This window comes from Temnothorax longispinosus, chromosome 5, assembly GCF_030848805.1.
Source record: "Temnothorax longispinosus isolate EJ_2023e chromosome 5, Tlon_JGU_v1, whole genome shotgun sequence".
In the NCBI taxonomy this organism is placed as follows: Eukaryota; Metazoa; Arthropoda; class Insecta; order Hymenoptera; family Formicidae; genus Temnothorax; species Temnothorax longispinosus.
In genome coordinates, this window is record NC_092362.1 from 14155942 (window position 1) to 14170565 (window position 14624).

At 38.6% G+C, this 14624-nt stretch overlaps 2 protein-coding genes across 3 annotated transcripts; both read left to right on the forward strand.

Annotated features, from left to right (window-relative positions):
- Nucleotides 1-1063: 1063 nt before the first annotated feature.
- LOC139813398 (uncharacterized) lies at nt 1064-8576 on the forward strand. 2 transcript variants are annotated; one of them, XM_071778896.1, is made up of 3 exons: nt 1064-3898; nt 4366-4879; nt 5564-8576. In XM_071778896.1, exons 2-3 carry the CDS (start codon nt 4378-4380, stop codon nt 5920-5922), a joined length of 861 nt encoding a protein of 286 aa, XP_071634997.1. In that variant the 5' UTR covers nt 1064-3898; nt 4366-4377; the 3' UTR covers nt 5923-8576. The 2 variants fall into 2 exon arrangements, with proteins under 2 accessions (XP_071634997.1, XP_071634998.1); XM_071778897.1 differs by having other exon boundaries at nt 4369-4879.
- Nucleotides 8577-10370: 1794 nt separating this feature from the next.
- On the forward strand, nt 10371-13406 carry LOC139813564 (uncharacterized). The gene is made up of 3 exons (XM_071779136.1): nt 10371-11893; nt 11979-12119; nt 12567-13406. Exons 1-3 carry the CDS (start codon nt 11440-11442, stop codon nt 12830-12832), a joined length of 861 nt encoding a protein of 286 aa, XP_071635237.1. The 5' UTR covers nt 10371-11439; the 3' UTR covers nt 12833-13406.
- Nucleotides 13407-14624: the final 1218 nt, after the last annotated feature.

Genomic DNA, 14624 nt, shown 5'->3' on the forward strand with positions numbered 1-14624 from the left:
AATCTTACGTATTTATATCTTTTATAACTTATTTATGTTGATAAAAATAAATAAGTAAAAAATAAAAAGAATACTATATATATATAAAGGATATCTTTATATGCTATATGAGAAATTTTTGAATGCAATGCATGATACTTCAAATCAATAATTTGTATCTGACAAGGAAGGTAATTAATCTTCCTGTGTTTGACGATTATGTGAGTGAAAGATTATAAATAAAGAACAAGCTCGACATTACAATACGATTATTTGACCGTCGTGCTGCAAAGAAAATCCAGTAGTACGTGCGAACTAGTGCATTTATAATAACATAAATTTTCCTAGATATGCAAGCATATCTATGTCGAATTACTAAGAACACTTAGGATGCTCACGCGTAATGTAAGTAAGCGCAATACAGCGAAAGCGATGCCCGCAAATAAAATAGGCCATCTGACTTTTCGGCTTTCGGATGTTTTCTATTAAATTGCCAGAGATTAAGTTTCCTTGCGAGGAATATACTTGAAAATTTTCTGTATCTATACTTTCTACATTTCCATGACCGATTTCATTTCCTATAAAGCACATAACTCGTTTTAACTGTGTAAGCAATGTTGTACGACAGTACAGTTACACGTACTGAATAATAATTGCCAATGTATTATTTTATTTTAAATCTGATCGTTAATGTTGCACTTCTTTAGTTTGAATCGTGCTATCTTCTTTCATCATCGTACAATGGTTTCGAGTTATCTCATATTATAAGTGTGGGATCTACACAGCTGATGTGCTTACCTACGTGTATATGCAAATTAAAAAGAAGTCATTTACGCAAGCCTTTATTTTATTGAGTCACGTATATCTTCTTGCGGTACCATTTGCTGCATTAACGTCTATTATTTTATAAAATTTATAAAAATACATAATCAGATACAATAAATTTAAAGAAGATAAGTAAAAAAAAAAAGCAATTTTAAACAGTAACTTTTTAACGCAGCATAAATCGAAATAATGACAAAATGATGTTGTGTGATATGAGATGTAGTTATATTTGCATGCTATATAGGGTAATTACTTCTTTATTTCGAACGACGCGTATACACACATTCAGGATCCTCACAAAATACCCGTTCGGAATTCGACGTAACGGTTCATGGAGCACCAGAACGTTCGTTCTCGCGAGTACCTTGGTCACACGATGGTACAGTTTGCGTGGGGAAAGATCGGCTAACGTGTATATACGGACGAGCTTTCGCGGCTAGGTCGATCGCGACGTTAACCTCTGTACTGCGAAAGTCGCTTTTACGAGAAAACGGGCTGAATTCGAGAACGAGAGAGGCGGATATACCCATTTTCTTCGATCTTCCCCACGCCTCATTATCCATCCAGTTAACAGTATTCGATTTATTTAAGAGATATCTTCAATTATAATCTCAAATACTATTTCACGTAGACATCTAACTGAATGGCTATATTATGTCTTTATTTTATATTTGCATAAGTATATATACATAATGTAAATGTTGAGAGATTGTGAAAATTATTCTAATATTTAATATTACACATAAATATTTGAGATAATTGTTTTAAGATTGGCACCAGATCTGATAGTAAAACATTGCTTATTCTGTTTGCCATAATTACGGTGATTATTTATTGCAACAAAATACTTTAGACGGAAGTCTGCGGGGTTTTTTGTAATTAATAAAAACTAGGTGCACTTCTCATTACGAAGTAGACATAAATAAGTATTAATATTTCTTCATGCATTATATAACTTCATACTTGTTTCGTGAAAGATGTATTTTGCCAGACAAGTTTGAAGAGAAATAGTTTCCTATATAATAGTTTTTTTATGAGAGAGAGAGAGAGAGAGAACTCCTGGTTTAATTAAATCATATAATGTGTACGACTTGATTAATTGTCAAAATATTGAAATTTGACTTATAATAAGCTTGCATATTTCTTGGCAGTGAAACGTGCATCGCAATGCTTAGTTTGTAAATTATTACCTTCTAGAATAATTTCTTAACTTTATACACGTACCTCGTCTATTATAGATTAGCTTTGTAACGGGTATTACAAGTCCGATGAAACATTAATGATCTTTACTCATTGGAAAATGTTTCTGAATGGTGTTTAAATAGCACTCAACTCCGTATATCCGTCACATGTGACATGCAATGCGATAAATATGCAATTGACGATACCTTCGCTCACTCGTCTCTTTGCTTGTCTTTACTTTCCTCGGAATTTTTGTAATGCATCGCTGCTTTCTACACGTTTGCACTTTGATTTCGTTTTGTAATCGAAGTGACGTAGGCAGATTTACGAGCGAATTAATGAATGACGAGTGAACACATCCGATAGGACTTACTCCTCAATAAGGATGTAACATCGGGAACAACGGAAGCAATAAAATTAATCGAATCCGAGTCGCTCGATTGTTCATCAGATCATACGTGATGTATGTGTGCGCGCGCGCGCGCGCGCGTGTGTAACGTGTGATTACTGATTAGATATAATGCTGTCTATAAGGCAGGTACATGTATCAGCATTGCGAATGTACCGATACGAGTTAGAGTTTCTCTTCAACACCCTGCATCCTTGTCATTCTGGAACAAACGTATATCCGGTATATCTGCATGCCACCGCTGAAGTATGTTAATCTAATATATATCTAATATATTGATTCTAAACGATTTTCGAAAAAATAATAAAATTAAATGAGATAATTTAAAACGCATGAACGCTTCTTCTCCGAACTCCTCTGCTCCAGTAATTCTCTTGAATTATACTCGTTTATCCCAGCTTTCCCAGTATCTCGGCTTTCCTTCTTAAACATCGCTTGTGGTCGAGTCTCATCTCTCTACCCTAAAAGTCCATGAGCGCGTAGAGAAGGTTCGTCGTGAAACGACGCGGCTAGAGCCCGCGATTAACGTGCCGCACGAGTCGCACGCTCGCGTATAAGGTAGACGCTTACGCATTTGCGAGCTGGGGATGGATGGCGTGCGTGCTCTACATCCGTGACACGGTTCTCGCGGGCGGGCAGGTCGGGTAATGGTCCATCAGAACTATAGGGGCTCGCGTGTTTGCGGCTGTTTACATACATGAGCCGTACGTACTGCTCTTCACCTACACACAAGGCCACGCGAGTGATGAGCCGCTACTCTTTCGCGAGTTTACGACGCCGGTGCCGGTGCCGGTGCATCGTGCATCGCTGGGAACCAGTTTTGCGCGCACGCTCGAGGATGACGACGCCGTTCTCCTCCCCTTCAGAAGAGATACGTTGGCGTCGTTCTCCTTTGCGCGTCGCCGGGCATCGTATGTATAGGTATGCGCATCGCGGAAATACCAGTTTGTGAATAAAGGACGACAAGCTTTAACTTCGATATCAGTTTGATTTTCTCTCTTCGCGCTTGCAAAACAGAATGAGCGACTCATCCCACCACCAAGGACTATCTGAGCCTGAGCACACTGTGGCAGATCCATTGCGGCCGTTCGCAAAGCCTTATTAAAGGCAAAAGTGGGTACCACTACCATTCGTCCATAGCCATCGCCACCCGCTACCCGCCACTCGCCATTCGCGTCATCATCGTCTCGCGCAGGGGGCCCCTATATACTACCCGCGGGAGGTGGTGGTCGATGTGCGACGACATCGTGCACACCTTAGTATCTACTAAGGCGGATATCTACGTATATAAACGCGTCGGGGCGAGACGCGAGTTCAGAAGTCTTGTGCTACTCCTCGATTCACGTACCGGGATTGGGAAGAGAAGCGCGTCGAGATAAACTCTTCGCGACATCGACCAGCTGATCGGCGAATTGAGAAAAGAACTGCCACTTTGCCTCCGCGCGCACATCTCGGTCACCCCTTTCTCGCGTTTCTGTAGCTTTTAAGGCTTCGGGCCAACAGGTAGGTCAATTTATCATTTTCATTATTCGCGGATCATCAGCATGTCGCTCGAAGGCACGCGCATCGACAATTGTACCTTACCTTACATATGGCATGTTCTTGACGGGCGTTGAGCATTTATTTCAGACTTGTTGTGATTTGTTCTTATAATTTAACTGTGAATCAAATCTTATTTTTCTTATATTTATTGTTATATTTATATACATTAAATTGCTTTTCAGTTTCACTCTGGATTTGGTGGATATTGTTAAGATTTTTATCTATCTTTATTTTTTTAATTTTTTATTTATTTTGGATTTTTAAATTTTAAATTTTATTTTATTTTAAATCTTTTAGTTAAGCAAAGATACAAGATATATAATTTTTACTTATTTTTTGTATTTTTGCTTAAATAATAGCTTTCTGTGATTGTTTTTCGTGGGTTATTGATCTTTCGTTATACTGATCTGCGTCATGAAATTTTTCAGCAGAAAAGCACCATGAAGACGACTTTCATATTGATATTGTTTGGCCTTGGGGTATGTTTGGCTAACCCTTTGGAGAAGAAGGAAAAAATAAGCGTCGTTGAGCAGCAGACCGTGACGCTAACAGATCGAGCTAAGTACGAGGAGGAACTTCTTCGTAAACTCAACTCGAAATGCTCCCAGAACGACATCAGCAGTTGCGTGATGTTGAAGTTGGTGACGTACATGAATAAGCTGCTGAAGAAGGCTTCGATCGAGCTGACGGACGACATCGAGATCAGGAAGACGAGCCAGACGTCGGAAGATGTGATCACGTTCGAGGCCGGCAGAAGCAAGGACGATGAGATTCAGGTCCTTGATCTCGTCGCGAATAAAGTTTACACCTTCATCAAATCGAGAAGTATCAAATGGAGACTTCTACCCGAAGACGACATTGTCGCATCCGCGTCGGAAGACGAGACCGGTGCGCTAAACTTGGGTCTGTCTATTGAGCGCGCCGACAGACCTGTTCAAGACGGTAATTATAACTTTTATACACTATTCTGTTAAAGAATTTTTAAAAATATATTTTAAATAGAATTAAGTATTTAATTAAACGTTAATTTATGTTTGATATAAGCTACAGCAAACGCACTCTAATTAATTAATTTAGTTTATTAAAATTTATATAATCAGACGTTATGCTTTTATAAATTTTAAAGATTTGATATAAATAAACTTGATAATTAAGCTTTGAATTAAAATTCTGTTAAGCATGTAAAATATTATTATCTATTCGTCATTTTTAATTTGCAAAACTCCATTTACTTTAATTACTCAAAAGTTATAGATATGTTAACATTTTTATTATTATAAAATTATGCCAGCATTAGACAAAATAATTTTAATAACTAGTGTGATATTTATCAAAATTATAATATTATCGAACAATCTTATATAGTTAAATAACGTGTCCGGTGTCAGTTTTCCTCTGGTTTCAATTTTCGTTGTTTTCACAGTGAGTAAAGTTGTGTCACCGACTACACTAAACAAATAGCTTTCACCTTTAGTTCGTTAATCTACTCATTCATCCGTTCATAACCGAACTTTATTGCTTTCTCTATGGAAAGTCTAATTATGTATCTGTAAAATCGTTTCTTCATCTTCTCTTTGACTAACTCGCCGAAAGTGATAATAGCGTAATTCGTTCCACCTTTTGTAGGCCGTGGAAAAAAGGGTAACAGTATGGGTCCGTTGATCGCCGCAGCCGTCTTAAAGATCGGTCTCATTGGTGGTCTCGCGTTCAAGGCTCTCGCCCTCCTGGTCGGCAAAGCTCTCCTTTTGTCGAAGATCGCGCTTCTATTGGCTACTATCATAGGCCTGAAGAAACTCTTCTCGCAGGGAAAACACGTGACCTACGAGGTAGTAGCACATCCTCACCACAGCTCGAGCCATTCGTTCGACCATGGCCATGGTGGTGATAGTTACTCTAGCGGTTGGGCGAGAAGCTTCCACGAACAAACGTCGATTCCTGGACAGCCAGACGCCCACGAGTTGGCTTATGCGGCGCACGTAAAGTGATTGATTCCTATCATTCGAAGCAGGATCCAAAAATCGCCGAGATCGACGTTTGAGACGAGAAGTGCGACGTTCTTGGATCCGTACCAAACCTATTCTTGAGAATCATTCCTAGATTTACAAAATATTTATTTCTATCCATAATTATCCACTTTACTTCGTCCTTTTTCCTCTCTCGTTTCTTTTATCCTCAACGCTATAATTCTCTTTAATCCTCTTTTTTTTTCTTTGATACTATTATATATACCTCCGAACGACTGCACGACGCATGAATATTATATAATACGTCAATGACACACAGCGACGCACGTGTTTATGACAACGCAACGGCGACATCAGGATGTCACGTCACGATTTACGGATACGTAGGCAGGTGGGCAGGAGATTCTCCGGATGCGTACGCATGAAGGATACGCATCACAAGAATCTTACCTACTTTCACGACTCTACTTGTGAATATAATCACAGATACTGTGAGACTCTCGTCATTAGGACATTAAATTATGCACGAGCGTTATATTCTTCTCGCTTCTCACATTACAGTATTTAGATCTGTGATATCTCAAGAGCTTAGGATTACGTTTACAACATGCATTAAACGTTAAACGTGATTACTCTACTTTCAGTTTGTATTCTCGCATTTCTGCCGTAGATTTGGCGCTAGATATAACTGTCTCATTTCATATTGAATTTTATTCTAGATTTAGATCGATTAATTTTGGAGGCTATACTATAATTATACTTGACGTTAAATGTGCGGTTAAATGAATATGAGAGAATCTTTTATTGATATTGTTTATTTGATATTTATAATTTATTTATATTTATAAGATTATTTTTAAAATTAAGAATTTTATATTTATCAAAGGTAATCACTTTTAACGTTAAATGTTATTCGAAATTAGGGCAAAAGATGTTGAAATGAGATCAACATTAAGAGAATTATCATTAAAATGATATGATATTAAAAGCTCAAAAAAGCCCTCCAAGCTCTTTTCATCGGTTTTTCGAATATTTCTGTGTAATTTTAGCGTGATGAATCGTGAAGAGAGAAGTTATAAAATTCTCTCTACTTTTGTAAATAATTAGTAAATAGTAAAACAATTACACGTACACTGTGTAATTAATTTGCCGATTACTTTGTATTTTAAATTGGAATTTGTCATTTTCAACAGAGAGTCCTGTAGTAATTCACTTGACACAACGGACGGACAAGTTTATATAGATATACACGTTTACACTTCTTTAACAGAGAAGAATAACTTGAACGTACAACGCCAGAATGACGAAAAATAATGACTGACAATGAGTTACATAAGTGCATGTATATTTTATTTATATTAATATTAATATCTTAAATTAATATGTGTTTAATTTATGATTGTCTGATTAACAAGACTGTGAAATGTATAGTAATACTTTTTATATTATTTTTTATACCAACAAAAATAAATTATTTATTATTTTTATAGAACTTTGTTTATTTGTCACATTTATAATTATGGAAATATTATAAACGAATTTTATTTTTATACTTTAGTTATAACAATAATATAGTTTTTTATATATAACTAAATTATTACAGCTAAAAAATATCATAATATGCTCAACGAATAAAAATAAAAATTAAATCAAGATTTTTATTCAAAGCAAGACATCAATACTGAAGTAATTATTATTATCTATGATCAAATTTTTCAGAGTACCTTTGATTCGCATACATATTGTACAAATTGAGAGACTACTGAACATTCAATCTTTATTTCTTATTTCTCACAATAAAACTTGATTATAATTATTTATAATTGCTTATAATTGCTCACAGTTGCTCAATTGTAAAACGTAGTAAAGATAATAGCGAGTGCTAGTGATTTGTTGCAATCTCTTAATACACTACTTATTTTGGAATAAAATCGTGGAGAAGATTTAATATTTAAGGTTGTCCTCCTTTTTTAATGGTGATGACTGATGTCTTTGAAAAAACAACTTTCAAGTTAATCGAGACGGATACGCTCGACTACGCTAAACATAAATCCCTGCGAACTATACTGGGCACTACAAGTATTTTAGTCACGATCGTTAGTTGTGGTCTATTTAAGATAACTTGTAGACCGGATAGAACAAAACATCGCGCATCGTGTGGATATGAGAATAAAAGTTACCGCGATTTCACATCCAGGCGATTCATTTCGATAGTTTAGCTTAGCTGCTTAACAAAACAAAGTTGCGAGTGTGTGCGATAGAAAATTTGAAGTTTAATAATAATTAAAACATGTAACGTTACTAAATTAACGTTATGAAAGGGTAAAATTAGTAAAAAATTAATTTTGTACCTTTCTCAAAGAATTTATAGCTAATATTTGAATTCCATTTTGTATAGTTTAACAAGAGATTTAACATTATTACATTAACATTACTAGTGAGATTCTTATGTAAAAGACGAATTTTTCTTAGCAGTTAAATCATCGAAGATATTTTTTTATATTAAATGTTAAATGCAACGTTCTGGTTTGCGATTTTTAGAGCGGTTTTAGCGTCAAGTTTGTGGCGCTTTATTTTTACTAGTTCATTGTGTGTATGGCGTAATGTGCGTCTGCGTTTGATACAGACGTAACTGATACTGTAAATCCTTATAATATACTGTTGTATATTGCAAATGGTTGTATGTCGTATATTCTTTAAAAACCGTAAATCTTTTCTTTTGCAACTTACAATATATCCGTCATATCGATAATCATTAATTTCTGTACACTTTTCTTATAATTTATTTTTCAATTTACACATATGTATATATGCATATCTATAGAATATATACATCTGTAATATTTATCTAAGTAGGATAAAAAAATTTGAATTTATGTTTTGAAGAGGGATTGGATCGAAGGGAAAACTACCTGGACCACGTGATACGTCAGGCATTTCTCATTCAAATAAGTTGACCTCCATTTGAGAATGCCCGCTTTCTCCATCCTGATCGGTTTTAAAGGATCCGAAGGAAGATATTCGCGAGATAAGACAGACGCGATGTGGCAGAAAGAGAGTACCGTTCGTCTCGTACCATTCAGGAAATCAACTTTCGATTTCCGACGTACAGGGGCATCGCGGACTTGACCCAATTTCTATATTCTTTTTTTCTTTCTCTTTCTTTTTCGAAAAGCGTTCGCACGCGTGGCGGAGAAAGAATTTGAGGTCTGGTGTGTCCGAAACCTCGATCGTATACGGATATCGTTGACATACCGATGTCCGTTGATAAATACTTTTTTTTTTTAAACCTGACTCAATTACTGTTATTACAAACTGTTACCATCTGCTATTTGCAGGTGATGCCCGAATCATTTACTATTTATCGCCAGGCGAGTAATCAGCGCTATCGATATCGAAAAATTATTATGACAAGTGGATGGAAATGGAATTAATTATTGATTTCTTACATGTAGGTCGATCTTTGCCGGTAACCTGGATTCTTCGAGAATTCTCATTCGAGAAGCAATTATCTAGATCGGAGATATATTAACGGAGCAAAGTGGTAAAATTGCTTTGAATTTCAATGTGAAAGATCTATTATCGCGTAATTATTACGGTACCTGTTTATTTAATATGTTTTCTTTTAAAATGTCAGAAAGTCTTCCTAATTCCTTGGTTTTAAAAATTATATCGAATATTAATTTATCATAACAGTAAAACTTTACAAATTGTTAATATTATTTCAGATTTTTGCGATTATCATATCTAACTGAATCAGCAGCATAAAATCGAATAAAACTAATAATTTTTTGTATAGTTAATTTATCATTATGTTAATTAGAAATTTATTAAATTAGTCAAAATAGTTTTCAAATTTTTTAGGACTTACCAAATTCTTGTATTTTAGTTGATACTTCCTCAGGTTTTAACAAAATTAAGTAGGTATAATAAATGGGATAAGATAGAGGTACAGACTACAGAAAGAATATGGCGAGAGAGAAGACGACGTTTAAATGCGAAAATCTCGTAACGCGACAACGTTACGATAACACGATTATGTTACGGTTCGTTAAATACTTATGCGAACACTATACTGCGTGAGATAAATTCGCAATAAACCTCCATCTTATGAATGAACTAAAATACAATGCAAATACGTAACAGATACAGTCGTAAATATCCGCGCTTCAAAGTAAACAGAGCACGGCTTAGCGTGCACTAATTAAAATTATCATTCTGTATGAACGTAAGTATGAATTTCGCGAGTACACGCGATATAGTGCAACTGCTTTTGAGGACGTTAATATAATCTAATTCTAATAGATAGTGCCGTCTTTAAAGTCTCGTGAGCTTCGATAAGGTTTATGTAGTCGATCACGATCGTGTCCGTATGCGATCGAGTCGTGTCGTGGAACGGAAGAATGATTTCGAACCGGCTGTAGTTATACCTACCAGCCTCTGCTACGTATATACCGCGGTGTCGGGCATGCGAGGGGAAGTGGAACAGAAGAGAAAGGCACGTGGAGATGAACTAGATTTGGATAGTCATCTCTTTCCTTTCCTTCCACGCGTTCGCCATCCTCGTCCTCGCGAGCCACCGGCGTCTTTGCCTCTTTCTCGTTTTCTTTCACACCCTGCCCCTTTCCACATACACATTCGCATTTCTCACATTCCCCGCTTACGACCTACGTAAGGAGTCGTCCTCTCCTCGTCGTCCTGCGTACGTTGACACAATCTAGGCACCTATATCGGAATAAGATTGCCAATAATCCGCTCCGCCGCGCAGGCACGCGCCATGGCGATTGGCGGGGCAAAATTCCATGTTGGTATCTCGCATGGGCTAGGTTCAAACACGGTATGCTCGCATCTATTATTTAGCGGAGATGCGTACGATTGTGTTACGATCGATACCGGCGATCACGATTCGAAATCGGTACGTTCTCTTCCGCTCTACTAAAGCCCGGGAAAGAGAGAAAGGAAAGAGAACCGGAGCCCGCGAGAAGAGAGTCGCGGCGCGGCGCGGTATCGAATGATCCGGGAGCCGGATAGTACATGATCTAGAATAGTGAGATCTCGCTAGACGCGAATTACGTCTAGCAGAGCAGGTAAAGGAAATAGGCGGAGGAAGGTGCGTGAAGGCGTCATCCGCGCCGATGATGGAACCTCGCTCTCGCAAGCCGACCGCGCCGTAACGCTCTGAAACGCGTCGGAAACAAGAATTAAACGAATCGTCGAGGAGACTGGCATCTAAGTGAACGAAAAATTACCGGCTAATGCACAGCAAGAGCAGAGAACGGCAGCCATCGTGCCCGATGCTCTCCTTGCTTTTTTCTTAGTACAATCACCGAGCCTCACGTAGATCTATATAAATGGGAATTGCAAGCACTTAGGCTGCAGCACTCGGACCTCCGCCGTAGGTTCCGCAGCTTCACGGTTCCTTTGTAGTTTTGTCGCGCGGTGGTTTAACGACGTAAACGCAGAGTTAAGGCCCGCCGTGGTTTCGACGGAGCCCAATTGTTTTGTTTCGTGAAACACCCAAGTTTCCACGACGAAACGATGCTTTGGATAAACAGCATACCGGGAATCGAACGCCGGCGTCTGCACATCGCTCTGGCATTGGCGATCTGCGCGTTTTTAATCGTTGACACGATCGACGCCGCCACGGACGAAAGCAAGGACACATGGACCGGATTCTCGACGTCATGCACGTCGGAGGACTCGAAGAACGCGTCGGTCTCTTGTCACGGAGTGCGAATCGTACGGAAGATTGTACAGCAGCTCCTGGAGACCACCAGCAAGGAACGGAACATCGAATTGTTCGACGGTGTATCTTTGGTAGAGGTGCCTGGAAGCGGGTCTTCTCGAAAGGCTAGAGTCTTGAAGGGCTTCGGAGGCCTCGAACCCTTCCTACAATTCTTGGAAGGTAGAGAACTGAGAGTTAAGTTACCGTCTTTACTCCCACCGAATATCGAAACTGCCTTGAAGGAGAGTTTGCCCTCCGAAGCTGAAGGTTGGTAATTCGTTATGGTTATTCCCGACGATGTAAATGGTGTCGGGAGAAATTTACGAAAATTTGTGAAATTTACATTTTTTAGGAAGGGGCGATGATTTCGGCGTCAGTGGCCGCGGCGGCGGCGGCGGCGGCGGTTTCGGCGGTGGCAAAGGCGGCGGCGGCGGCGGCGGTGGCGGCGGCAAGAAGGGTGGCGGCGGGTACATGATACTAATACTTATGATGGGTAAGTACTCGTGAATAATTATTATCACGTAAAGAGATGATTAATTGAAATAGACAATTATGTGAAAGTAATCGTTACACATTATTTGTACGTTAAATATAATGTCTTGCTTTATCCGCAAATATTCCGTAAATTTTATTACAATATTCAAAACGTTAAATAATTCATCAATATCATTTTCGATTTTAAGTATTATATTTGCTCATTTTGATAAATGTACATTGCTTAAGAATTTATACTATATTTTCCAAATTATATATTTAATTTATTCAGTTATATCTAATGGCAAATGCATAATTATAAGCGTATCATTGTGTTTATTTGTCATTATACGCGTATCTTGTAATTATTACGATTTTTATATACTTTTACGTTACATTCGATTTTTATCATAATTAAAATTTCACTTTAATCTAAAAAAAAACTCACGTTTTTAAACTTATTTAGGCAAGATGATGGCTGCTATGGGCTTCGGCGCATTGGGTCTTCTGGCCATGAAGGCGTTAATGGTTTCGGCATTGGCATTGATGTTGTCACTGATCGTAGCTGTGAAGAAACTAGCGAGTGGCGGCGATGATCACGGCCACCACGTCGTTTACGCGCAAGAAGTTGGCCATCATCATCGCAAGAAGAGATCAATCGAAGACGTCGATTCCACACAGTTACCTTACAGAGGATACGCCCATCTTTACGCTAACTTGGGGTCGTCTTGATGCTTTTGATCGTTAATTGCACCAACCGCGAGATTTAATTGGTTCTTTGCCTTTTTAACTCTCTTATCGCTACTAAAGCTTTTCTCAGATAGATACGGCTAGATGAACGTTGACAATGGCATTGCACATTGACATTGCGCTTATGTAATTTGCATTTCAATCACCTCATCATTGTCCTCTTATCGTCACATTCATTTAACGTAACGTGCACCTTTTTCACAACGTGGCTTTCGTGTTTCTTTATAGTTCGTAAAACTGCAAACGTCAGTCGCGGTAAGAGAGTTAATGGACGCTGGAAAATGACTGATGACGTGACGCGACGCAAGATCAGTGACAGTGACATCGACGAAACGACAATGACTGAGGTACTGATCGACAGCTACGGTAGAAAGTGATATTTAACAAATGCTTGCTCACGAGAAACGTGGCAATTGATCTTTATTGGTCTGCCACTTTGACAGGACTCTCAGTGAAAATCACAGACACGCACCGAAGAAACCAAAGTACGTTGTTTGTCTTTTTATTTATTTATTTATTTTTTTTTTACCCACATATTTATTATTGTGCAACACATGTTAATAAAGCATTCGTATTTGGAAGATGCGAAATATCGTGTTTGCATTTATTACCATCTCAATTGGTACGCGACTTCAAGTTTTTACAATATTAATTACATTATAACGAAACTGCTAGATTATTTTTATAAATCACAAAATTAGTCTAAACAGAAGCAGCGTTTAGTACGTAATTTTCGGACAAGCCAGCGTAACATCGTTTATTACTTACTATAAGTAGAAATTAATAAGACATTTCGTATAACAGGCTTGGAAATGAAGCGACATGGTTCGCTGGATCGAGCCCGCCAATATTTCTCGTTTACTTGCACACGGAACATTGGAAAATCGCAGGAACGAGGTAACGAATCGAGCCAATGAGGAAAGTGTGCCAGTGACCTACCGTGCCGCATATTCACCTGCGTTTACTGGATGCTCGTTTACTTAGCTAACGTTCGTCGTAACGCGCGCAAGGTGCAAAGCTAATAATAGTTGGCGCGAATGTCCACCTAAGTGGACTAATGGCGATAGCGCATCGAAAGTTAAGCGCGCGCCTGTACGGCAGTATGCAACGAATTTGATTAATAACGCTCGCGCTGCTGACATCACATTATGCGTTTTTTATATTTGCTTATTCAAGATCATATTTCAAGAAATTTAGAATCGTTTGAGTTTAGAATGTAGCGGGACTCTGTGGCAATTTGTACGAGGAATTTGGTTTGAATCTCGAGGAAATCAATTTGAGTCTTTCAGATCCAAAGATGAATTGTGAGAATACGTCCGTAGAGACAAATGCCGGTGCTCGTTTTTATCCGTGGCATTCCCGTGTGCGTGCACGTGGATCCAAGCCCGAAGCGGATTTTAGAGCTCGATGGGAGGAAAAACAGCGAAGGAGAAAGAGGTAGAGGAGAGGTGCGTTGGAAGAAAGGCTCGTAGCGGTGTGAGAGGAACGAATCCTCTTTCTCTCCACGCATCTCTCTACAGTCTGCAGTCTCTACGCCGCTTCTTCTCTGTGTTGGATCCCTCCTACTACAGTCCTTGGCTTCTTCTTTCTCCACGTAGTAGGGGAAGGAAGAGCTCCGGCTAAGACCCACTGGCATACATACCGATCGTTTCCTTTTTTACGTTTCGAATATCATAAAACGTGGAGGCTCACGCTGAAAGCAGCTCATTCGGCGATGCAGTCCCGAAAGGAGCTGGTCGCCTCTCAGCGTGTGCAGTCCGCGATTGCTGCAACT